Source organism: Phocoena phocoena, chromosome 12, assembly GCF_963924675.1.
Source record: "Phocoena phocoena chromosome 12, mPhoPho1.1, whole genome shotgun sequence".
NCBI lineage: Eukaryota > Metazoa > Chordata > Mammalia > Artiodactyla > Phocoenidae > Phocoena > Phocoena phocoena.
Window position 1 is genome coordinate 45,438,038 of NC_089230.1, and position 25,508 is coordinate 45,463,545.

Here is a 25,508-nt window from a genome sequence, read left to right on the forward strand (position 1 = left end):
CAGGGGTACATGTGTCTCTTGAAGGCAAGCCTTCCCTGTTTGGTACTCAGTATTCTAAGAGAAGAAAGAAATCACTCCTGCTTTTTTGTTTTCTTTAAGCTACAGATGATGGGGAAATATGTCTGTATTGGTTTTATAATGCTGCGTAACAAATGACTTGCGAGCATCCCAACTTAATACCGATTTATTAACTCACAGTTCTGTAGGTCAGAAGTCCAGGTGGGCTCAACAGGGTTCTCTCTGGAGAATCTCACAAGGCTGAAATCAAGCCATCAGTTTGACTGGGCTCTTATCTCGAGAGTCTGGGGAAGGATCTACTTCCAAGTTCATTCGTGGTTGACAGAATCTAGTTCCTTGTGGTTGTAGGAATGAGGTCCCTGTGTTCTTTCTGGTTGCTGGCCAGAGGTTGCTCTCACTTCCCAGAAGTTGCTCTCCAAGTCCGTGTACCTTAAGCTCTCAACAGCACATCAGATCCTCTCTTGCTTGGAATCTCTCTAACCATCCCTTTTGCTACCAGCTGGAGAAAACTCCCTGCTTTTAAAGAGCTCCTCTGATCAGATTAGGCCCACCTGGGTGATCTCCTTATTTTTAGGTCAACTGTTTAGCAACCTTAATTACAATCTGCAAAATCATTTTGCTCTGTAACATAACATAATCACAGGAGGAACACCAGGGGCAAAGGTCATGGAGGAAATGAAGAATTCTTCCCCACCTAATGTGCCCTTACTATATCGTATCAGAATACATTTCAAATGGAACCATTTCATTTTTTCCTTGTAAACTGAAATAAGCCACTATACAAGATGAAACAAAGACACAAAATGTCTTTGTCTATAAAAGGACAAATTTCGTCCTTGCTGAGTGACTGATTAAACAGATGGGCAAGAAATTTATATGAGCCTAAGGGGAAAGGAATAAAATAAAAGAGACTTTCATTTCTGGCAGTGTGGTCAAATAAGTACCCTGTATCGCACTCACTATTGAAATAACTAAAATGTATGGTGAAGGAACTAAACTATATGTCCATCTCTATAAGTATATAACTATATCTATGAGGCTACTTGAAAGGAGGGAATCAGTGGAGCCCAAAAATGAAATAAAATGAGGAATGATTAGTAAGTTCCCAAGAGAATATTACTCCGAGTATTTCTGCCAAACCCTAGAATCCTTTAGCTTGCACTTTGATGGTTATGTGGGCTTAGCTTTGAGAAAAAGCACGGGAGCTGGTCAGTGCAAGGAATCTAATAAGAGACACTCATAAAAATAGTATTCTAGAAGACTATACTGTTATTGTAAGAATGAATTAGAAATAAACCCTAATATTCCACAAGGAAATCAATTTTGGCACAGAGTGAGAAGACAAAATTCCCTGAGGATTCATAATCACAAATAGTTCCTCCCTTGAGTTTGGTGTTCTAATTCATGCTACAGGTGTGGTCCAAAAAACCTCAAGCATTATCCCAGAGGATCATGCCCTCAGGCAACTGGCAGAAGCAAATCTATAACTCCTTTGAAAGACTCAACTTAAACCCAGGCTTCCTGCTAAATGGGAAGGAAATCTAAAAAAGAGTGGATATATGTACACGTATAACTGATTCACTTTGCTGTACAGCAGAAACTAACACAGCATTGTAAATCAACTATACTCCAATTTTTAAAAAGTCATGCTTTTTACGACATGATCATTTACTACTCAGTTTATGTTTGAATCAGATAGTGGCTGTTTGTAGTAGAAGACATACAAGGATATGTGTTGCATTATTCCTAATAATGGAGCAAACTTAGGTGTCTGACAGTTGCACATGTACTGCATATATTTTTAATTGATTTATTAAACTGATTTTATTTTAAAACAAAAACAAAACAGGCTTCCTGGGTTAAATAAAGTTCCTTAGAAAATGAACAACCCAGAATGAAGAATCATGGAACAAACAAGGAAATAAGACACTATGAGTAAAACAAAAAACCTCAACGGCCTCAGATAATGGAATTTTGGATGATATTGATAAATGCAGATAAATCTAAATAAGCAATGTTTTGTAAAACAGTAATAACAAAAATAATGCCTAACCTAGGAGGTGCTGAGGAATCACACTAGAATGAATATCCTGACCTGAAATGTACATAGTAGCTGGGAGAAAGTGATTGGAGTTAATGTGCTAAATTTGTAATTGGCATAATGATTATTATTCTCAGGAATTATTTAATTAACTGGTTTCTGTCCTCTTTTTCTACCCTTGATGAAAGTATTGTCATCCAATCAGGATGTTTTTCTGGGAAGAACTGATGATCCAACCAGAGAGAGACAGAAAGGATATTAACACTTGTTAATTACTTTATACTGCTTTCTTTTCTTCCAAGCGCTATACTTTGACAAAAATCACTTTAGCACTCTTTCAAAACGTACAGCACCCAAGGATTAGATTTGCACTGATGAATGAGTATCTAGTCCTGGTACTAAAATTAATGCCAAATCTTCATAGAAAGAGGATGAATTTTCCCACAAATACTGACGGTCAATACAGCTAGATTCTATTTTGAACTCTGCCAGTCATTAGCTAAGCGGACCTAGGACTGTACCTGGACCAGACATTGGCTTCCTCATTTAGAGAATAGAGAATAAAATAGTTATTATCTCTCATATCTTTGCTGTTAAACTCCAATGAAACAATGTTTAAGCGAGAGCTTTAAAAACTGCAAAGTGCTACACAAATAGATAGTAGCTTTATGAAAACGTTTTATGATGATTAAGTAGATAATAGGAAATCTTTCTCTAAAGTTTTTAGGTTGTTCTGATACAAATTCACTTAAATTTTATGTTAAATGTGTTGAATTTTCTCAGTCCAACTTTGAGATTTGAACATGGTGTTAGACCCAAACGGTCTACAAGGGATTCCAACTCGCCCAAGAACCGCCAAGAGTCGAGAGCCGTTGCAACACGCAAGAGGTTTATTAGGAGCCGATGCACCGGGGTTCCCTGAACCTCACGCGGGAGGCCGATGGGGAACCCCTAAAAGCGGAATCACATACTTTTTATAGGTTTATTTACTCATAGGGCGGGTATATTCTCACAATGATTGGGTAAATGTGGTGACTTTTGAATTCATTGGCTTAGGAACTTTTGCCCCACCTTCTGGCCGTTACAGTTGTTTGTCCATTGTGGCAGTTAGGGCGTATACCTGTTACGGGCAACTGGAAAATTACCCGCTGGCTGGAAAGTCCCTGTCAACAGAAAAACTCCAAGAATTGGTTTCGATAGGGAGAAGAATTGGTTTCGATAGGGAGAAGGAGTGGCGCAAGAGGTTGGTTTACGGGAACAAGTGAGGGGGTGGGAAGTCCCTAAAGGCCCCACAAAAGTACCACCATACTTTTAATCTATTTGTGGCATTAAGATATTTTTTTATATACATCATTTATTTGATCCTCACCAAAAACAAAATTTGTGAGACAAGAAATTAGATTTAAAAGTTGACTTTTTATCTGGTAGTTTATTTTTGCGGTATGCGGGCCTCTCCCGTTGCGGAGCACAGGCTCTGGACACGCAGGCTCAGCAGCCATGGCTCACGGGCCCAGCCACTCCGCGGCATGTGGGATCTTCCTGGACCCGGGCACGAACCCGTGTCCCCTGCATAGGCAGGCGGACTCTCAACCACTGCGCCACGAGGGAAGCCCAATACTATACTTGATTTTAAAATAAATATACTCAACTGTTACTGAGTATGACAAATAGAACTGATATTACTATAAAATTTACCAGCTATACAAGGCAGAGGGAAGAGCTTATCCAGTTAACTTGAGCTCTTTAACTGCATGAGGCTAAATTACTGGAATGATCTGTTTGGACCACGTATTTTAACTTAATTACCTGTATAATTGTCACCTCTCCAATTCACACTTTTCTATAAACACAAGATTAGAGAAGGAGAGATTCTGCTTCCAAACTTATCAGCAGGAAAAATTTACTAAACTCCAGTAACTATTTAATGAAGTGAAAAGAAACTTTAGGAGGGAAAATACATACCCTTCTTCTACAAACATTAGTTACATATACCAATGAGATACGGAGATTAAGACTAATTGGGATTTCATGCCAAAATAAAATTCAGTTCCTATCTCTTAAGACCTCATTCTAGTAAATGAGACCCTGAAACAGAAACAGAATTAACTGATTCCTTTTAAGTTTAGTAATTACAAATGCAAAATGAGTATCCTGCAGAGAGCCAGAGGACTACTCAAGCTAATGCAATAATGGTAGCTGTGAGAAATTATGTATGCACGATATCAGAAGCTGAATGGAGGAAAGAAATGGAGAACCCATTTGAAAATTTGGAATTTGCTCAAAGCTGCTCCTGCAGTAACTCCCAGGATAAGCCCTCAGCACGGAGCAGTAATAAACTCCACAGTTCTATATAATTTACCAACTTTTTTCTTTTCGTGTCTAACATTGACCCTTCATGGTTAACTGAAGAAACAAAGAACTCAATAGCTTCCTTAGCCATTTGATAGAGCAATTATGAGCATCCTGACGGATACATTTTCTGCTTAATCTGCTAACAAGTGGTGTCCATTTTCCTCTTAATCTACACCCGTCTCTTCACATTTGACCTGACACATGCAGAGCACCACTTCCCATGCCCTTGTTCTTATACACTCTTCATTTGTTTCTTTCTCCTTACAGCTGTCTTATGTGATCATTATAATAGAAGAAAAGTGAATTCTTTGCGACACTTTTCCTCTGCTGCCCTTGGTTAGCTTTTTCAGAATGAGATTCCTATGGGCTCCCTGACGTCCGGGCAGATTGAAAGCTCATCAGTAGACTCTTTCTTAAGTGTCGGTGTCTTTTCAAAGAAATTTCTTGGCTTTGAATGAGAGAATTGCTTTTCACAGTGATAGGCAGTGGAATGTGAGGCAGCCATCTTGAAAGAGTTCCAGGCTATTTACAACTGGGGGCTTATAAGCACTTAACAATTGAGATTCACCTCAGGCACTAATTTCCGCCCCCACTGCAATTGTCTTTACTTCCTTACACATTAATCTCTCCTTATAAGAACACTCATTTAGTGCTAATCTGATGGAATTCCTTAGTGTAAGAGAAGTTTAGACCCAGGAGGGATTGTTAAACTCATCCCTTCCAAACCCTTTGTTTCTTGGGAGGAAAAATCAGAAGACCAGGGAGGGTAAATGATTTACCCAAAGTCACAGAGCAGGTGAGTAACAAAGTTTGAGCTTCCTGTTTTTACTTTAAAGGGAGCAGAGAGGTGGGGGTCAGAGGATTTCCCCCACAGATCTATGGTAGGGGATCCCCTCTGCTGGAGTGTGTGTGTGTATGTGTGTGACCACATTATCCTTGCGTGGCCCATGCTCTTTTAGGGATATTGTACTTAGGACTGTAAGGCTTTGTGGATAGCTACCATGCTTCTGAAAGCCAACACCATTCCCAGGGTTGGGTACCCAAGGAAGAGATGGGCCTCAGGGAAGACCACAGAACTTAGAGGGAGAAATGAAGGGGAGTGGAATCCCAGTGCTGTAAGAAGATATGAAGGACTGTGCTCCTACGTGATGGGGTTAAGACAGCACCTCTCTTAAAGCCAAGCATCTGGAAAAAGGAGGCACCACTGTGAAGGCCCACAGCCTATACACAAGTAATCCATTCTCTGAAGGCTGGAGGGTCTGGCACCAGGACTGTACACATAATTTGTGGGACCCACTACAAAATGAAAATGGGCTCCTTGTTCAGAAATTATTAAGAATTTCAAGGCAGTGACAGCAGAGCCTTAAACCAAGCATTCAGCCCTTCTAAACACAGAGCCCCATGCAAATACACAGGTCACGTGGCCAACAGCTGGCCCTGTCAGGCAGCAAGCTGTTCCCTTGGCAGATTCTGGTCTAAACATCCCAACAAACAAACATCCCAACATCTTCACTGGCAGGGGGTTTTGAAGAGAGGAGTCTTTTAAAGGAAGACTAGTGCCTTTTGGAGAGTGGTCTGACTGTGGATACTTGGGCAGGAGGCAAGGACCCTCCACAGGGGAAGTGGATCTTAGGGCCAGGAGATGAGACTCTGAGGTCCAGCAGACCCTGCCCTTGTGAGGAGTCTTCCTTCACTGCTAGTCTTAAGAGGATCTGGGCTCTGTGTTTAAGGGAGGATGCAGTTTCCTTACACTTTGAACAAGAGTTGACCTTGAATGCTGGAAGACAAAGAGAGTAATGAAGCAGGATCTGTGTCCCTTGTTGCCCACATCATTCCCAGCGTCTGCAGTAAACATGGCAGCACTCAGTAAACATTTGTTGATGAATGGTAACATAGGCAGTTATCTTGAGATAACAGAATTTGGTGGAGCCCTTCTGGCCCTGAAAGGAAGATCTGAGATTCTGAAAAAAGAGGTGTCTATGGTAATAAAAAGAGGAATGCTTTGAAGCACATTAGTAATACTGCAATTTAAGAAAATGTTAGCCTGCCCAAGAAGGAGACTTTTAGAATCATTTTGCATACAAACTAATTATAAATTATTTTACAGATTTATTAACTACTCAAAAGATTTTTCTACGACATGTAGCTGTACTTTTCTTTTGTTATCAATGCCAAGAATAACAGCACTGCATTCTTTCTCTTTAAGTTCTGTTATTTAAAGAACATAGTGGCGGGATGCAGGGAGAAACTGGAAGCAGGCACAGAAAGCTGAGGACAAAGACCTAGAAAAGTGAAAATAGAAAGAAAGGGATTACAAGGGCCTCAGAAGTGAATATAGTCTCTTTTGAATTCTGGTTTTCTCAGGGTATATGCCCAGTAGTGGGATTGCTGGGTCATATGGTAGTTCTATTTTTAGTTTTTTAAGGTACCTCCATACTGTTCTCCATAGTGGCTGTATCAATTTACATTCCCACCAGCAGTGCAAGAGTGTTCCCTTTTCTCCACACCCTTTTCAGCATATATTGTTTGTAGATTTTTTTGATGATGACCATTCTGACTGGTGTGAGGTGATACCTCACTGTAGTTTTGACTTGCATTTCTCTAATGATTAGTGATGTTGAGCATCTTTTCATGTGCCTCTTGGCCATCTGCATGTCTTCTTTGGTGAAATGTCTATTTAGGTCTTCCGCCCATTTTTTAATTGGGTGTTTGTTTTTTTGATATTGAGCTCCATGAGCTGTTTGTATAGTTTGGAGATTAATCCTTTGTCCGTTGCTTCATCTGCAAATATTTTCTCACACATGCACCCCAGTGTTCATTGCAGCTCTATTTACCATAGCCCGGACATGGAAGCAACCTAAGTGTCTATCGACAGATGAATGGATAAAGAAGATGTGGTACATATATACAATGGAGTATTACTCAGCCATAGAAAGGAATGAAATTGGGTCATTTGTAGAGATGTGAATGGACCTAGAGTCTGTCGTACAGGGTGAAGTAAGCCAGAAAGAGAAAAACAAATATCATATATTAACGCATATAGGTGGAATCTAGAAAAATGGTACAGATGAACCTATGTGAAGGGCAGGAATAGAGACGTAGACGTAGAGAACCGATATGTGGACACAGAGGGGCAAGGGGAGGGTGGGATGAATTGGGAGATTAGGTTTGTCATAGATACACTACCATGTGTAAAATAGATAGCTAGTGGGAACCTGCGGTACAGCACAAGGAGCTCAGCTTGGTGCTCTGTGATGACCTAGATGGGTGGGATGGGGGGGTGGTGGGAGGTCCAAGAGGGAGGGGATATGTGTATACATATAGCTGATTCACTTCGTTACACAGAAGAAACTAGCACAACATTGTAAAGCAATCATACTCCAATTAAAAAAAAAAAAAAAAGGGCTTCCCTGGTGGCGCAGTGGTTGAGAGTCCGACTGCCGATGCAGGGGACACGGGTTTGTGCCCCGGTCCAGAAAGATCCCACATGCCGCGGAGCGGCTGACCCCATGAGCCATAGCCGCTGAGCCTGCGCGTCCGGAGCCTGTTGCTCCGCAACGGGAGAGACCATAACAGTGAGAGGCCCGCGTACCGCAAAAAAAAAAAAAAAAGAGAAGAAATGAATATAATCTCTTTAGAAAGGGAGGAGAATGGAGGAGGAGGCTAAAGAGGGAAGAGGAGGTGACAGACAGGTACACTGTCCTTTTCCGTGATGGCACTTGGCGGCACACTACACACTCAGTGGGCACTCAGGAAAGTTGTGATTAATGAATCCATAAAAGAAAAAATGAGTGGGATATGGTTAGTAGTGTCCTGGCAAATACTTCACAACCTGCTCTTGGGGAGGGGGGATGTTTTTTAGTGTTTGTAAATATCAGTTGTATAAATCCTCCCTCCGAGGCCAATTTTAAACTACCCACATGAATTCACTAAGTGTGGAATTAGGAAGAGAGGCACAATATTATCTCCACTGAACAACACAATAGACCTAACTTCAGGAGCATAGATAATAGTAAAATGTAGTATGATAATTAGGAAATAATGAGTTTTCAATATTTATTGCCTTTGTTTTTTAACTTCTTTAATTGTGAATGTCTGTAATGTAGTTCTTAATCATGGCTTTAAGAACTAGCTTGCAAAGTACGAGCCAGCTCCAGCCCTCCGATGGATGGGCGTCCTCAGATGCTGCCATTATTCACGTTGTATAGAAAGAGCTTTTTCCATTTTTCTTTCTTTAAGAGAATTGAGAAAAGCAAATAGGAGACAGTACAAGAAATCTCCTGAGAATATTTTCTCCTTAGCCACTTTTCCAAAGGTTTTTTTTTTTTTTGATACCTAACTCATCAGAATTTACAAGTTGAATGTTTAAGAGAAGATGAGTGGTATATCTATTTCTACCAATAAACTCTATAACATTTTCAACGTTAAATGAACTTAGTAGGGAGGCGGAGTTGCACAATGTAAAAAGCCTGAAACTAGCAGTTAGCAACCCCAGGTTTAATAGTTTGAGGCTTTGAGCAGGTCATTTCACTTTCCTAGGCCTCAAGGATGCCCACTGCCCCACTTATATCACAGGACTTTGTGGGGATCAGGTGCGGGTCTTCTAACATGCTGAAATGTTGATAATCTGTTACTTATTTTTAAACGGTTTGGTAAAAATAATATGTTTATATAGAGAAAGATAAAGCAAAGATGTCAAAATTTAACAATCGGTAAATCTAGATGAAGGATATGTAATCATTCAAATTTTTCAAAATAAAAAGGTGGGGAGGACAGGAATAAAGACACAGACCTACTGGAGAACGGACTTGAGGATATGGGGAGGGGGAAGGGTAAGCTGTGACAGGGCGAGAGAGAGTCATGGACATATACACACTAACAAACGTAAGGTAGATAGCTAGTGGGAAGCAGCTGCATGGCACAGGGATATCGGCTCGGTGCTTTGTGACCGCCTGGAGGGGTGGGATAGGGAGGGTGGGAGGGAGGGAGACGCAAGAGGGAAGAGATATGGGAACATACGTATATGTATAACTGATTCACTTTGTTTTAAAGCAGAAACTAACACACCATTGTAAAGCAATTATACCCCAATAAAGATGTTAAAAAGAAAAAAAACCCCAAAGTGCTAACCAGAAAAGGAAAAAATAAATAATAAATGTTGCCACAATGAAAAAAAAAAAAGGTGGGGAGGGACTTCCCTGGCGGTCCAGTGATTGAGACTTCGTCTTCCAATGCAAGGGGTGCGGGTACAATCCCCCTGGTCAGGGAGCTAAGATCCCACATGTCTCCCAGCCAAACAAAACCCACATAAAACAGAAACAATATTGTAACAAACTCAATAAAGACTTTTTAAAAAAATGGTCACATCAAAAAAAAAATCTTTCAAAAAGAAAAAGGGTGGGGAAATGAAGTTATATATTAATGAGGTTATTATACACATATAGCACTCTGTAAACCTGCAAAGTACTAAACAAAGATAAAGTACTTTTACCTGCTTAAAGAGATGTGGTATCCAGATACCATAGCTATTAGGATAGTCAAAGTTCATTTCATCTAGCTGATTCAATTATTCAGCAATTATTTACTGAGTATGAGACCCTAAATGCTGGTGATACAATAACGAACACGGCACAGTCCATAATCTCATGGAAGTTACATTCTAGTTAGAGGGACACACAGTACACAGGCAATTACAATTTGGTTTCAATAGAATTAAATGATGCTGTGCTGACACATAGAAGGAACATGTAGGCCAACCTTATGTGATAAAGAAAGACTTTCCTAAGGAGACTAAAATCTAAAAGATAGGAATTAATCCAAGGCCTGGAGAGAAGTCAGCATTAGTAGATGTAGCTAATGTTTATTGAGTATTACAATGTGTCAAACAGTGTTCTAATTACTTTACATGCTCATTTCCTACTCACAGAAGTTCTTTGGGGCGGGCTATTAGTATCCTACTGGGACACCATCTATTGGTGCCCCAGACCCGATAGATGAGGCACAGAGTTATTGTTTTTAGGCTCTGGAAACTTTTTTATCAATAGAAAGGCCCTGATGCAAAACTGACCATGACCTATTCCAAAGAACTGCAAGTTGTTCTGTCTACTGAAGTTCGTAAGTGAATGTGCTGGGGGAGGGGTGGTGGTAATGAGGAATTGCGGTGGAAGGAAGTAAAAGGCCTTTAAAACCCTGTGGATAATAGGGTCCCATTAAAGAGTATTAAGCCTGAAGGCAACAGGATCAAATTTCTGTTTGGAAAGGCCACTCTGTCATCGGTGTGGAGAATAAACTGAGGCGAAAACAAAACTAACAGTGGGCAGGCCAGTTAGGAGCCCATCAAATCTGAGGGAAAGAGAGTGTGGCCTGAACCAAGGCACTCACAAATGACAGTGCAGAGAACTAGGTAGAGTCCAATAGTACTTTGGAGATAGAATTTTACTGGCGGGGCGGAGCCAAGGATGATTTGATTCCAAGGTTTCTGGGTTGGGCAACCCCGTCAGCAGATGGGGAGCCATTCACTGAGATACTGAGAAGAGCTGGGGGGAGGTAAGATGAGACGGGGTGATAATGAAAAGGCAATAAACGGATTTAGCCAAGATCTTACAGAGATCAGGACATAAGAATCTGAATCAAGGGGCAGTCAAAACCAATGTTATTTTGATCCTCTACCAAAAAATCTTTCAAAAGGAGAGTCAGTTCGTGAATTACAGGGAAAACAAGTGGGTTCCCATGATTCTGGTTGGTTTTAATCATAAGCAGATAGTGAATATGAAAAATACATTATAACCTATATAGACATTACCTTTCATTATTATTTTCATTATCATTACTTATTAATATTTTCCCTTCCTTTTATTAGGTTCAAACACCCTAATAGCCCTTTTTATTTACCCCTCCATAAAAATGTTTCCCTCTTTTACTCTTTCGTTTCACATCCTCATCTTCTACTGTAAGATTCAATGGAAGGAAATTTGAGGAGAGTTGAAGTGGTTTTGTCTGCTCGCATCAGTCAATAAGCAAAAGTATTTATTGAGTCTCCCAGCGGTGATCATTTCTAAATGTATAGAAATATCAAATCACTGTGTTATGCATTAGGAACGAAATAGTGTTGTAGGTCAATTGTACTTCAAAAAACAAATACACAAACTCATAGAAAAAGAGATCAGATTATGGTTACCAGAAGCAGGGGATGGGTGTAGTGGGTGGGAATTGTATGAAGGCAGTCAAAAGGTACAAACTTCCACTTATATAAATAAGTACTAGGGGTGTAATGTACAACATGATAAATATCATTAATACTGTTCTACATTATATATAAAAGTTGTTGAGTTCTCATAACAAGGAAAAAGATTTTTTTCTTTTATTTTGTATCTGTGTGAGATGAAGGATGTTCGCTAAACTTGCTGTGATAAGCATTTCATGATGCATGTAAGTGAAATCATTATGCTGTACACCTTAAACTTATACCGTGCTCTATGTCAATTACATCTCAATAAAACTGAAAGAAAAATTTAACCAAAAAAAATAAAAAGCGCCTCTCAGGTGAGCATCCAAAGCTCAGGGAGTAACATTGCCATCAAGGGGCCATGTTCTTTGGGGTCAGATAATTCTGAATTTAAATCCTCCTGCATTTACCAGCCACATGCCCTTGGGTAAATAATCTGTTCATCTCTCTGCTCTTCGGTTTCCATCAGAAAAAATAATAAAACGGGTAATACCTCACAGGTCTGTTGTATTATGTGAGATAATAAATATGAAAGAAAGTAACAGAGAGACTAGGGCTCAATAAATGTGGTTCCTGTCCACCCCATAAGGCCGTTGCCCAGGATTAATGAGCTAATACTCAATAGACTGTTGTGATTTCCTTGGAATAATTCTGCTATATAAGTTCAGTTGTTTTTAATGAACTTTGCTGATGTTGTTTCTGTTATCGTTTTTATTGGTACCAGGGACTTGCAGCAACCGTGTCTACAAGCCTTTGAAAAGCACTTGAACATATCTTTATTATTATTATTTTTGAATTCCCTTATTTCTTTGTGTCAGCTTGGGAATCATTTCTTTCTTTACTTAGCGCTGCTTTGGAGAAACAGCCAGATGTCTGTACAATTTGTCGTTTCTGGCCACATACTCTGTTATTTAGATACTCAGCTTTGTTCAGCTAAGATACCGTGTCTATTAAAGCTTTCATAGTCTGGAGAAACTATAATCGTGCTGTTCTTGGCACACAAAATGAAAGAGACTGGGAGATTAAAAACTGGAGATAAAGGAGGGCTTAAATGTCACTGTAGGTCTTTAACTTTTTTTTAATAAAAAGAAATAATAAATTTTTTAAACCTTTAATTTTACATAAATTGCCTATTACCAGTATGACTGCTCTGATGAAAGATTCTTAAACTATCCATTAAAGCTGGCATAGCTAAAGGGAAGGGACTTTGGGGTTGGAGAAGCAGTTAACCTTCTCCCCAATTTGATAGCATTGTCTGTAAGGGTTAGATGGTAAGGCTTCTCTGTGACTTGTACTCCTAGACCAAGACCTGCAACTCCCAGCTTTTAAGACTCCATTGTGGCAGATGCTTGAGCACTTCGTGATGTCATAGAAAACCAAAGAGGCATCTTGAATGTTAAATTTGCCAAGTACGTTTGGTTTTCCTTTTTTTTAAAATAAATTTATTTGTTTATTTTTGGCTGCATTGGGTCTTCGTTGCTGCACGCAGGCTTCCTCTAGTTGCGGCAAGAGGGGGCTACTCTTTGTTGTGGTGCACGGGCTCCTCACTGAAGTGGCTTCTCTTGTTGCGGAGCACGGGCTCTAGGCGCACGGGCTTCAGTAGTTGTGGCACGTGGGTTCAGTAGCTGTGGCACGTGGGCTCAGTAGTTGTGGTGCACGGGCTTAGTTGCTCCACGGCACGTGGGATCTTCCTGGACCAGGGATCGAACTTGTGTCCCCTGCATTGGCAGGTGGATTCTTAACCACTGTGCCACCAGGGAAGTCCACCTTTGGTTTTCCTTGAGCAAGGTTTATTCTGCGGCTGCTCTAATACTGTCTCTTAGCACATGGTCTGAGTGATTACAAAGCAGAACGAGATTTCATTTCCTGTGTCCCAGAGAGCCTTATTAGAAACTGCAACCTTGGCCCCCCTCACTTCTCAAAAATTCCAAGAGATTTCGACTTAAGATAAGTGTTAACTTTTTGTTTGTTTGTAATTGTGCCATCTTGCTTTGAACAGCAATTATAGTGTGTGTTAGCATTTCATTGTGTAACAGGAATTTCCATTGAAATTATTTATATAAAAGTGGATTTAGTGTTTTGCAATCCAGTTACACTATTAATGAGAACTGCATTTATTTTATTCTTTTCTTGTTAAAGTATTTCCCTCCCGAAGATACTAATTCTGCTTCATTTTTGTGAAGTGCCCAAATGTAAAGTTCTATTCCACAGTATCTTACTCAAGGCTCCTGTCATAACACCCCTGTGAGACAGATATTATTATCTTAATTTTACAGGTGAGGATACCAAAACTCAGAAACTTTCAGTTACAAAACTAAACAAAAATGTGACTCAAGGGCTTTGACTCCCAATCCAATGGTCTTTGTACTTCACCCTGTACAACTTGTTCATATTAGCTGAGGTCTCAAATAAATTTAAAAATCTTAGTTTTCCTCAGTGTCATAGTGGGCATAAAGATGCTTTGGAGGGCATAATGGACTTTCCATAAGTGGACGAGGCAGTGTAAAGAGCTAGGCCAGCCCTGCAAACAAAAGCCTGGAGAAATCAAGATTCCCAAAGAGAGAAAACCCCAGTGGGTGTATTTAAGTCATCTCAGACATAAAGAAGCTGGGCCGGCAGCAGCAACTTATCCCACAGAGGAAAACCTTCATGATGATAACTGGGCTTATCACAAAGGAAGAGTCTGTGGGTGGAGCATTGGAGTCTTCGAGACTGAGCGACATTCAGTGGCAGTAGAAGTAATGACCCCATATTCAGTCAGGTTTAATAATCTAATGTTTACCAGATGATATGTGTGTTGCAATAGAGAACTGGAGAACTTTGCCATGATATTCTCCTAAATCTTGGGCTACATCCCCAGCAGCCTTCACATCCTTAGTTGCTTTCTTTGTCTCTTTCCTGCCTGCTCACTCAAGCAGAATTCAGCTGTGAGATGGCTTCATAGCTTCACTCACCCCATGCAGGTAAATGTCTCCCAAGTTTTATCCCTAAACCCAGCTATGACCCTTTGGTCCCATAATTATCTACACAAGGGACCTGACCCATTACTACCTACCAACGGGAAGAGTGTTGGGATTTTTTCCCCCCAAATTCCACCTCCACCAGGACCACCCTCCCCGGGAAGATATCAGTGGAATCTGGGAGTATTAAAGGAGGAGAGATAGGAAAGACATTCCAGGCCAGTGAGGAAACTGACAAGAGCTTAGAGATGAGAGCGCAGGGGTATGGGGAGCCATCAAGAGGCCGACCTGACAGACATGGGGTTGGTGTTGGTGAGTAATAAGAGGGAAGAAGCCAACTGCCCAAGCTGGGACCTCAGAAGGAAGGGCCTGGGCTGGCAAAGGGAAGAGATTGGACTTGATCTAGTGAACAACTGAAAACAAATGACTGACAAAATAAGTTGTGTTAGGAAGATTAATCAGACTGTCTGGACCATAGGAAACGAACACAGAGACACACCCAGATGTTAAGAAACAAGGGAGGCACTAAGTGCCTGGACAAGACAAGGAGAGAAGAAATTAAGGAGAGTTTACTGACCGTGGTGACCAAAGAGAAAAAAGATAATAGAAAACGATTTGGAGTTTTGTGTGTCATTCCCTCCACTGTAAAAATACGACACAAGATTAATACAGACCTGTTGAGTTGGAATCTCTGAGTAGGGGGGGCAGGTGTGTGTTTTCTAAAGACTCTGCAAGTTCAATGTGGGGAACCACCAGCCTGTGAAGCAAAGCAGACAGATTCCAGGCGGACTGCCTTTCAGTTAGTCTTCTCGGATTTCTCAGTCAGCGGGCTTAGCCCATTGCTAGGAGGTGTGATGGAACACACAGGAGGCAGCAGCTAACGCTAGTGCAACACTTCTGAACACTGGACTCCTAACTGAGGTTCTAACTACAAGAACAAGAATTCAGGAGAGGAGGGAGTGGACCATGGACTAGGGCATCAGCTGGAGAGCCCTTCCTAGAGGAACTGGGGCATGGCCCAGACCTTGAAGAATGGCTGAGCTGTAGCTGCAGACAGACAGGTGGATCAGGGAGCTGGCGAAAGCAGACTAGGCATCATGCGTATAGTTTTGAATGGGGAGCGTGGGTGCTACATTTAGGTAGCAGAGGAGGCCAGGTGATCCCCAGCCTCCCTCCAAGTTGCTCTTCTATATGAGGCCGGTGACCCTCATTGAGGCCACGGGCAAGCACATTTTTACCTTTGCTTTTCCCATCTCTCCCATTTGTAGCTGGCCCTCTTCAACCACATCCTAGCTTTTACTCTCTCATACTGTTTGTGAGCACACATTAAATTCATTTATACTAAGATATAATGACACATAATCCCTTATGTTAGCCTGGCATATTAATAAGCCTTTGTGTAGTGATGTCACTTGTAGAACCCTTACTTCATTCTCGTTATAGCCCTATGGAGTGGGGAAGTTAGAGATTGTCCCCATTTTATAGAGAATGCTGCAGTATTTGCATTTCAGCAGGGATCAGAGCCCTGTGCTGAAGGTAGGTGGCTCCGAGGACTCAGACATCGACCCAGAGATAGGAAAAGATTGATTCTTTCGGTGGAGCCCTGAGTCACGCTACATAAGTTACTGCCTTTGCCTCCACATTACCTGCAAGTTGTGTGATCACAGGCAAGTTAGAGAAAATTGCCTGAGCTTCACTCTACCTGTTTTTGAAATGGAAATAACTGTATCTGCCTAGTAGGATTCTTCTGACAATTCCCTGAAATACCACCTGGATAATGTCCTTGTCACACAGTTGGTCTCAACAAACCTCCTTTTCTCTCCCCCTTTTCTTCCCCATTTTATCTACACACAAGGCAGGCCATGCTAAGCTAGAACCCCAGCCTCACCCAGTCCCTACAAAGACCTTTCCTATCGCCTCTCCTTTGCTTTTGCTCTTAGCCCTTCCTCTTCTCCGCTAAATCCCTGTGTCCAACCACACCAACCCTCCTTCGCTTCTCAAACGAGCCAAGCTTTTTCCCTGCGCAGTACTTTTGCGCACAATGGTTAGTCTGGCTGAAACCCACCTTGCCCTCCTCCAGCCCTCCTTGGTCCTTGTGCTCCAGGCGTAAGCCCAAATGTCACTTCTTCAAGAAGGATGGAAGTAGCTTCCTCCTATATTCTTTCTCACTGCATCCTGTACTTTTCCTCTGTTATTACAATTTGTAGGTACATGTGAATCCTACATTTACCGGTGTAGTTTCTGTCTTCTCCACGAGACTATAGCCTCCCACGTTGGCCACTATCTCTGGGGCACCCGGTACAGAATCTAAAACCTAAGTCACGTTCCATAAATATTTGTGGGCTGTGTGTTGGGTGAATGCTGCTCTTCTCTCTCCCTTTTGGGATGACCTCCTACAGCCTCCTCAGCAAAGCATATACTACATACCACCAAACAGCATTCCCATCGAGCCCACATACCTGACCATCTCCTTCATTTTCTTTTCCCAGCAGTTATTCATACATTATCATGAATGAGGTGGTGTTCTCTGATTATTTCATGATTCTCTAATCACATCATCAGTTTTCCAAGGGCTAAAACTCTTTAAGGATCTTTTTTGGGATCCCCCATAAACCTAGTAGAATAGCTGGAAATGCTATCAGTGCTCAGTATTTCCTGATGAATGAGTGAATCAACCCATCAATCCTAGTATAATCCTTTTTTGTACAGAGAAAATCTTCACTTAGCAAATAGAGACTATTGCATCAAAACAATCTCTAACCACGACCCATTGCTGTTGTCCCTCTTCTGGGGTTACCATTTTGACTTTGAATGCGAAGCAAACAATCTTATCTTGAAAGGGGGATTGGATTTATATTTAATAAGAGAGACTGAATCGGAAGCTTGCATTTTTTCCCAAAATTTAATAACAGCACTAGTAAAGCCTTACACTCCTCAGCTGGCCTTATTTCAGGTATAAGAGTACAGAGCTTCCGGGTAAGCTTCTGTCTTGATGTTAGAGCGAGGTCCTAACACCAGCCCTGTTTAAATTCATTGAGAGCCAGGAGGGGGTCACATAGCAGGGCATCTAGTCGGAGCATGCTTTCAGAATCAGTCAGTCCAATCCAGGCCCGGGCAGAGGAGATGAAGGGAAACATCTGGTTACTGAGAGCCACTGTCCCCAAACATTTGAGATCCTGATAGCTACCACTGATGACCTCAGTTAGTAAAGACATAGCTTTTGATCTTACCCCCTTCCTCCGCTCACAACTAGAACGAAACGAAACAAAAAACATATCAGTAAAGCATGTCATTGTTATGCTCCAAATACTAACTTACTGAAGGGGGATTTCAATTGCTACCTTCATCCCATTATACTGAAGTAGAACCTTTAGTTTACTGGTTGCCCAGCTGCTAAACCTCAGGCTGCTCCGTTGCTCATTTTATCAGTATTCTTTGAATGATTAACAACAAAAACATATATATATTTACGTATATATGCATTTATGTATGCATTTAAAATTATATATGCATTTTAGTGTACTTTGACAGTTGCCCAGCAAGTTCTGTCTAGTTAGTGTCTTCCCTCTGGTTTAGTATTTGATCTTATAACACAGAGCAGGGAAAGGTAGGTAAGTTTTGCTAAATAGCTGTTGTCCATGAACGCTGTCAAGGCTGGTATGGCATCTGTTCTTTGTGTGACATCACTTTATCCCCTGTATTCCCACCCCTGCTTGGCTTTGTGACAATCAACAGAGCCAGTAAGAGATGACTGCTGATGAGTCCCCTTCTATCCCCATCTCTCAGGCTGCAGAAGTCCTGAAGGTTGATGGAGGGCCATGCTATTCAAACAGCAGGCATGGCTGAGACAGAAGCTCCTGGTGCTGGGAAGCCTTGCCGTTGGGAGTCTCCTGTATCTAGTCGCCAGAGTTGGGAGCTTGGATAGGTAGGTGATTAAACACATACTGATGCCTGTATGACTTTAAATGTCTCTTTATTTCAACTTCCTTAGGACATAATTTTAAATCTATCCATTTGTGTTCCTCCTTCAAGATTCCCAAGAAGCATGTTTTTCTGCAGTATTGATTTTGATTTATTGAGCCTTTAAAAGAAAGAGATCCAAGTTGCTCAAACCAAGGTGTTCATCAAGATCCATTTGTATTCTGTGTGTGTTGTTTACTTTCAGAGAAGGGATAAAGCCATGTACAGTAAAAATGTCATTTACTATAGCTCTGTGTGCATCTGGTTGTTGACCTCTAGCCGTAGCAAAATAGTGATGATGTATTTATGTATCTACATTTTGAACTTTATAAGTGGGCAATTAATGTGCTACCAAGAGAGTTAAAATTATGTATGAGACTGTAAAGGAGCTCATCGGGTTTGGAATCCATTGCCCTGGAAAGATGGCTGCAGGGGGAGTTTTAACTATGTTAATTAGCTCTGGTTTCCAGGAGCTGAACATACCAGACAAGGAGTCTGTCGCTCAGAGTAATGGCCCAGAAAGCAGTGGAAAGTTCACAGAGAGGAAATTTACAGTGCTAGTGTTTGGCTCTAAATAAGCCAACAGTTGAGAGAGGTACTAGACCTGCAGAAGTCCAGCAGTGTCACCTGACTTCAGATTGAATGCCACTGGACTGTCCCACATCCGGTATGATTAGAAAGGGTAGAGAAGTTAATTTCTGAAATTTGAAGCTTCCTTTTTTGCCCTTTAAAATTAATTCTTGCTCTTGAAAAACTGATGTATGCTCCCCACGAATTCAATTCCCATTTTCTATAAAAGTGTAGCCACACATTAAAATAAAAATATCTTCCTTACAGTTTTTCTTTTCTAATCTATAGATCTTATCACAGAAATATTTAACAAATAATATAACAGTGGTCTTTGCTTTCCTTCAGCCAGTATTAATTTTGACTGATAAAATGAACCCCTTTAATGCTTTTCAATTCAAAATTCCTAAGTAAACTTCCTACTCACTATGGGAAACGGTATAACCCAGAGCTTATCACTGACTCCTAGTAGTTCCCTAAAGTAGGACTTGTTATTAGTGAAGAGCCTTGAGGTGGTACCATTGTCCTATGTCCATAATGGAACTTTTATATCAAGTTCTTCCCAATACCTTTAGTTTGCTTCTAATCATTTGCTTTATTGAGTAATTGATCTAACAGTCATTAACATATTAGTTATTTAGTTGATAACTCTTTTCATTGTTAACCTGGTCTCTAGTCTCTAATGGGGTAACTTTTATAAGGAATTGGATTGCTTGGGGAGCTTTCTCAAAACCTCTCACTTGAGAGTTTGAGCAGATTGTCTAAAATTGACACATGCTGACACAGACCTGTCCTTTAGAAACTGAAGACCCTGCTCTCTGGGCAGGAGGCTGAGCTCAATTACTTCTACTGTCCCTTCCAATCCTAAAATTTCATGTTTTTTAGTCTGGGGTCCATGCCTACTCTTTAGGGAGTGGAAATAATATGATATTTTTTCCTATCTTGAGTTAGGGAGTCCAAAAAGCAATTGTTCTGCAGGGAACGAGCTCCCATGGTAGAAGGTAAATAAAGGAAAGAAGGAAAATGACCTTTTCTAGAAGTAGAGAAATTCCTTTCGAGCTCAGACAGGGCAGACACTGTTTCAGCCTCTCTCAGCCTGGGTTCTGTGAGAGAATCAAGTCCTACAGCAAAGAATTTGATTGACTGTTTCCTCAGTTCTCCCAAGGACAGCATCATTCAAGATGCCTGGGAGAGAAGTCCATCCATTGCATTCAAGATGCCTGGGAGAGAAGTCCATCCATTGCATTCAATGGATGCCTTAAGGGATTAGGGTTTAATTCTCAACCAGAGCCCAGCAAGAGCTAAAAGATGAATTTGTGACATCCCAATCAACGTTACAATTGAAAACATACTTTGACTATGTACGTGTTGCTCCTCATATATCTTCCATTTAGAGCTCTAACATATTAATCCTATTAACAAATTTATGAAAACAAAACTCATGTTTCTCTAAAATATTAACTGTGATTAACCCTGTTTTTTATAGTATGCCATATTTTTATGTTTTCCACAATGAGCATAAGTTGTTTTTAGAATCATAAAAAACCCACAAAAAAGGTAAAATATCTTCATATATTTCCTTAAGCATTATGATAGCTGTTTAAACATTGCATAGGCCGAGCCCCTTCCCCTCAGTCCTGCAAAATGCCTTGGCATGACCTTGAGGTTTTTCCTTTCTCCCTTTAATTGTAAACATTACAGAAGATAAGAAAGGTACAGTGGGGTCTCTTGGGAAAAGCAAGAGACAACCTCATTGCCACAGAGAGGGGAGCATAGACTCCAAATTATTAGGGCAACTAGAAGCTTCATTTGGAGGAATTGGTTTAACAGCCATTTCGACTAATACTATACCCTTTAACAAGAAAGCAAAAATACCTTCTCAGATAAGCTTAGGAAAGTTATAATGAATTCAGTTCAATTGCAGACTATACCCCAAAGGAAATTCAATTTACTAACCATATAAATTGGCCACACCAAATTAAATAGTCACTCCAGCCTAATATCACTGTGATTGTTACCACAACTTTCTCTGTGAAAAAAAGCAGTGGTGCTTTTTCACTGCTTAGGGCAATGTTGAAGTGGAAATCCTCCTTTCTGGCTCCACCCTTTGCTTTGCTTCTTTCATGAGTTTGAGTCCCGGATTTAAATGGGCTTGACAATGAGGACCTGAGGTTTCTGACCCTGCCGGAGTCTTGTTGATTTCTGGTCCCAGGTGTGGTAGGTGATATACAGCACTTGCTGTTGGCATTTGGTTTGCTCCTGTGTTCAGCAAAGTAGAAACATAAGCCTGACCTTTTTAGATAGAAAGAGAAAGAGAAGCAGAAGAAATATGTACTCTTCTAGCTGTCCCCAAGGCCAAAAGCAGAAATTCTCAGATAATGGAACGCTCAGCCAGTGCCAAGATTGGAATTTTGCAGGTTGATGACGCAAATAGCCGAGGGCAGAGACTGGGACCTCTTTTCAGATTATGTCTCAAAGATTTTTCAGAGTCATATGAGTGCAGGTGAGCTGCAAGAAAATAATACCACATGAAACCCACAGAAGCGCCTCCTAGCTGCCCTTTAGCCTCCCAACTGAAGATTCTAACCTTCCGTCTTTCATATTTTCTAAATGATGTTAACTGGTGGGCTGCTAAAAGGCTATTAGTATGGTTGGTGTCACTTGTCTGTCCTGTACTATGAACGTCAGTACACGCTATAGTCAATTAAGAGCTTGGTGAATAAGAATCTTAAGAAACGCTAATAAAAATATTCCATCAATCATGTGTGCTTCATTTAATACAGAGTTGCTTAAAATAAAATTTCCCAAACATATGTTCATTGTGGATTGCAGTAGGCAGAGAGCAGTGGGTTTTTTTATGCATTTTAAGTCTTACTCTCACTGGGGAACCAGAGAAATGAGAAATTAGTTGCAGTGAGCTCCTTAGAGCATCTCTCTGTTGCTTACAGGCTACAACCCATTTGCCCCATCGAAGGCCGGTTCGGAGCCCGTGGTCAGGCTGACTTCCCCCTGCGCGCCCTGCAGTTTAAGCGTGGCTTGCTGCACGAGTTTCGGAAGGGCAACTCTTCCAAGGAGCAGGTACGCCTTCATGACCTGGTCCAGCAGCTCCCCAAGGCCATTATCATCGGGGTGAGGAAAGGAGGCACCAGGGCCCTGCTAGAGATGCTGAACCTCCATCCGGCAGTGGTCAAAGCCTCTCAAGAAATCCACTTTTTTGACAATGATGAGAATTATGCCAAGGGTATTGAGTGGTATAGGAAAAAGATGCCTTTTTCCTACCCTCAGCAAATCACAATTGAAAAGAGCCCAGCATATTTTATCACGGAGGAAGTTCCAGAAAGGATTTACAAAATGAACTCATCTATCAAGTTGTTGATCATTGTCAGGGAGCCAACCACAAGAGCTATTTCTGATTACACTCAGGTGCTAGAGGGGAAGGAGAGGAAGAATAAAACCTATTACAAGTTTGAGAAGCTGGCTATAGACCCTAATACCTGCGAAGTGAACACAAAATACAAGGCAGTAAGAACCAGCATCTACACCAAACATCTGGAACGGTGGTTGAAGTATTTTCCAATTGAGCAATTTCACATCGTCGATGGAGATCGCCTCATCACGGAACCCCTGCCAGAACTTCAACTCGTGGAGAAGTTCCTAAATCTTCCCCCGAGGATAAGTCAATACAATTTGTATTTCAATGCTACCAGAGGGTTTTACTGCTTGCGATTTAACATTATCTTTAATAAGTGCCTGGCGGGCAGCAAGGGGCGCATTCATCCAGAGGTGGACCCCTCTGTCATTACCAAATTGCGCAAATTCTTTCACCCTTTCAATCAAAAATTTTACCAGATCACTGGGAGGACATTGAACTGGCCCTAAAGTAATGTCATACAACACTATGTGTTGTGCCTGGGGACACACAATGTCTCGTCTGGATTAAAATATGCACTTTTCCTATAGACACAACTGTCCAAGTTATTTTTCCATGTATACTTGTACATACGCAGTGTGTGACCAAATATAAGATCAGCTCTTTTTCTACTGAAAATTTACAAAAACAAAAACAAAAAACAAACCAATTTGCTGTCTACATAGTTGCATCTTTTATGCTATTTACAAAAAGAAGAGGTGGTGGTACTGGGGGAAAGTGACTTCAGCTATTCTCAGAGAGTTAGTCTTCCTTTGAGTCAGAATTTGTCGCCTGCCATTTTCATAGATTTAAGCCAAAAGATTAACATGTGAAAATGTACCAATGGCTGTGAAGTTTCAGGAAGTAGAGGATTCGGTTATGCATTCTTTTCTAAGGGAAAGCTGACTCTTTAATTCAGATGCTGAATTGATGCCATGAAAACAGAAAATACTATTTTCTTATTATTTAAAAAAATGTCTTATCTCATAAAATTGACATCGTTCCAAAGTTCCTGTGGTGATTTTGCACTATCGTTTTCTCATATGGACCATGGTGTCACTTGTAGCATGTCAGTCACACATCGGAAAGTCAAGTCCTTTTACTTCCGTGTTCTATGTCAACAAAGAGAAATGTCATGTACATAGTGTATATAGTTGTAAATACTGGTTTCACACTAAGTAATTCTATTTTGTAAACTGAATATGGCTATTTAATTTATTGTGAAATTAAATTTATTGTGGTATTTAAAAAATGGAATGGATTAAAATTACTCTATGTGCAATTGTTTTTTACTCATTTTGTTTTATGTGCCCCTTGCTGGCTCCCAAAGTCAAAGCTGTTTATGTGCACATGAGAGCACTTGGAAAGATGCACTTCTCCGTTGGACTTCTGTACCCTTGTGATATGAAGCAAGGTTGGATATATTTTTTAAAAATATCTCAACCATCTGGAAATCTAGTATAACAGCCACCTCAAAGAGCACTTGTGCTTCTCTGCTACAACCTTGTAACAATTAACTTACTTGCAGTTGCTCCTGGTGCTAGGAGCCAGACAAGAAATACTTTAATATAATCAAGGCATAGAAGAATCACAGTTTTATATGAACCTCTAATCAAAGTCAGACCAACAGAGAAATGGAATAAAATAAGATTAGAAAACTTGTGTAGCCTCTGTACTGAAAGCTGCTGATGCTTCCGCAAACTCTCAGAACTCCCTCTTTGAGATGAAACTACGTCAGCCTGCTCAGGAATGATCAAATTACGTAGTGTTGCTATTACTAACATAAACATATGGCTCAGATTTCCATCCAGAGAAATTAATGCTAAATTGGGTGCTTGCTAACATCAGATAGCCTGTACTGTTCTGCATTTATAGATGCTTAAATATAGTTTGGAAAACCTTGGAAAGAGGTATCAACAGAAAAAATAATAATAATAAGATGGATTTTTCACAATCATGGTTGCTTATCCAGTGGAAGATGTTTAAGCGAGTTTTGTTCACATTGAGAGTGCCTAGCAAATAACAGTGGATTCCCTTTTGATTGTACTAAGTGTTGATTTTCTCCATGAGTTGTTCATCCTGTCCAGTGATTGATGGTGAACTTTTCTAAATAAATAGCCCTTTGCCCTTCATTGTCGGTATATGTTGCTTCTCAAGCTTCAGCCTTGGTAATCATCTCTACCGTTTCAACTGGCATTGGTGCTGTTTTCTCAGCATGGAACAGGCATGACACCAGCACATGCTTAGAGGCCAGCTTCTCACTGACTGCACAGTGAGTCTGGAGTGAGAGTCTTGGGTCTAAATGTCAATCACTCTCATTTAAGCCGTGAAGGAAATCAAACATAAGGAACTTAGCATCAGACTTCTCTATGCCTCAACTCTCAGCTAACCGTCAGAGTAAACTGATTGAATACTACACTCAAGGACATAATCAACACATTATCATTAATTTTATTATAAATCTTCCTAGAGCACTCTACAGCTAATACAGTTTTATACCAGTAACTGTCAAAGTATGCTCGACTGGAACACTGACGTTTCAAAAACTCAGCCTAGGTATTCCACCAGTAAAACTGAAAAATAGCAATCTTTTCCTAGACTCATAGAGAAATTTTTAAAAGTAATGAATAGAAATGTTTCAGTAATAATCTTTTATAGTCCAAATTTTTCTTCAACTTTGCTGCTGCTACCAAGAGTATATATTAGAGTTGATTCTAAGATTCTATTTGACTTGTGCTGTCTTTTATAATTTGTTGCTTTTAGCTCAGTAAGCAAGTATTTCTTCATCACATGCAGAAAAAAAAAGTGTTGCAGTTTCCAGTTGTTAAATAAGTTTGAGAGTTGTTTTAAACCTTGGGGCCTCCTCACAGATACCTAAAACAGGACGCCTGGCCTAGGAGGATGTTTTTAGAGGCAGGTTTCATTTCACTGAAAAAAAACCAAACATAAAACAAAACAAAAAAACAGTCACAGCCA

At 40.6% G+C, this 25,508-nt stretch overlaps 1 protein-coding gene across 1 annotated transcript in view; it reads left to right on the top strand.

Annotated features, from left to right (window-relative positions):
* Positions 1–23,814, top strand: part of HS3ST5 (heparan sulfate-glucosamine 3-sulfotransferase 5) — a 171,667-nt gene extending 147,853 nt beyond the window's left edge. The window contains exons 3-4 of the mRNA XM_065889083.1: positions 18,383–18,521; positions 22,072–23,814. Of these exons, the coding sequence (XP_065745155.1) occupies positions 18,415–18,521; positions 22,072–23,002 (1,038 nt within the window). The 5' untranslated portion in view covers positions 18,383–18,414 and the 3' untranslated portion in view covers positions 23,003–23,814. The remainder of the gene's footprint in view (positions 1–18,382; positions 18,522–22,071) is intronic.
* The last annotated feature ends 1,694 nt before the right edge of the window (positions 23,815–25,508 follow it).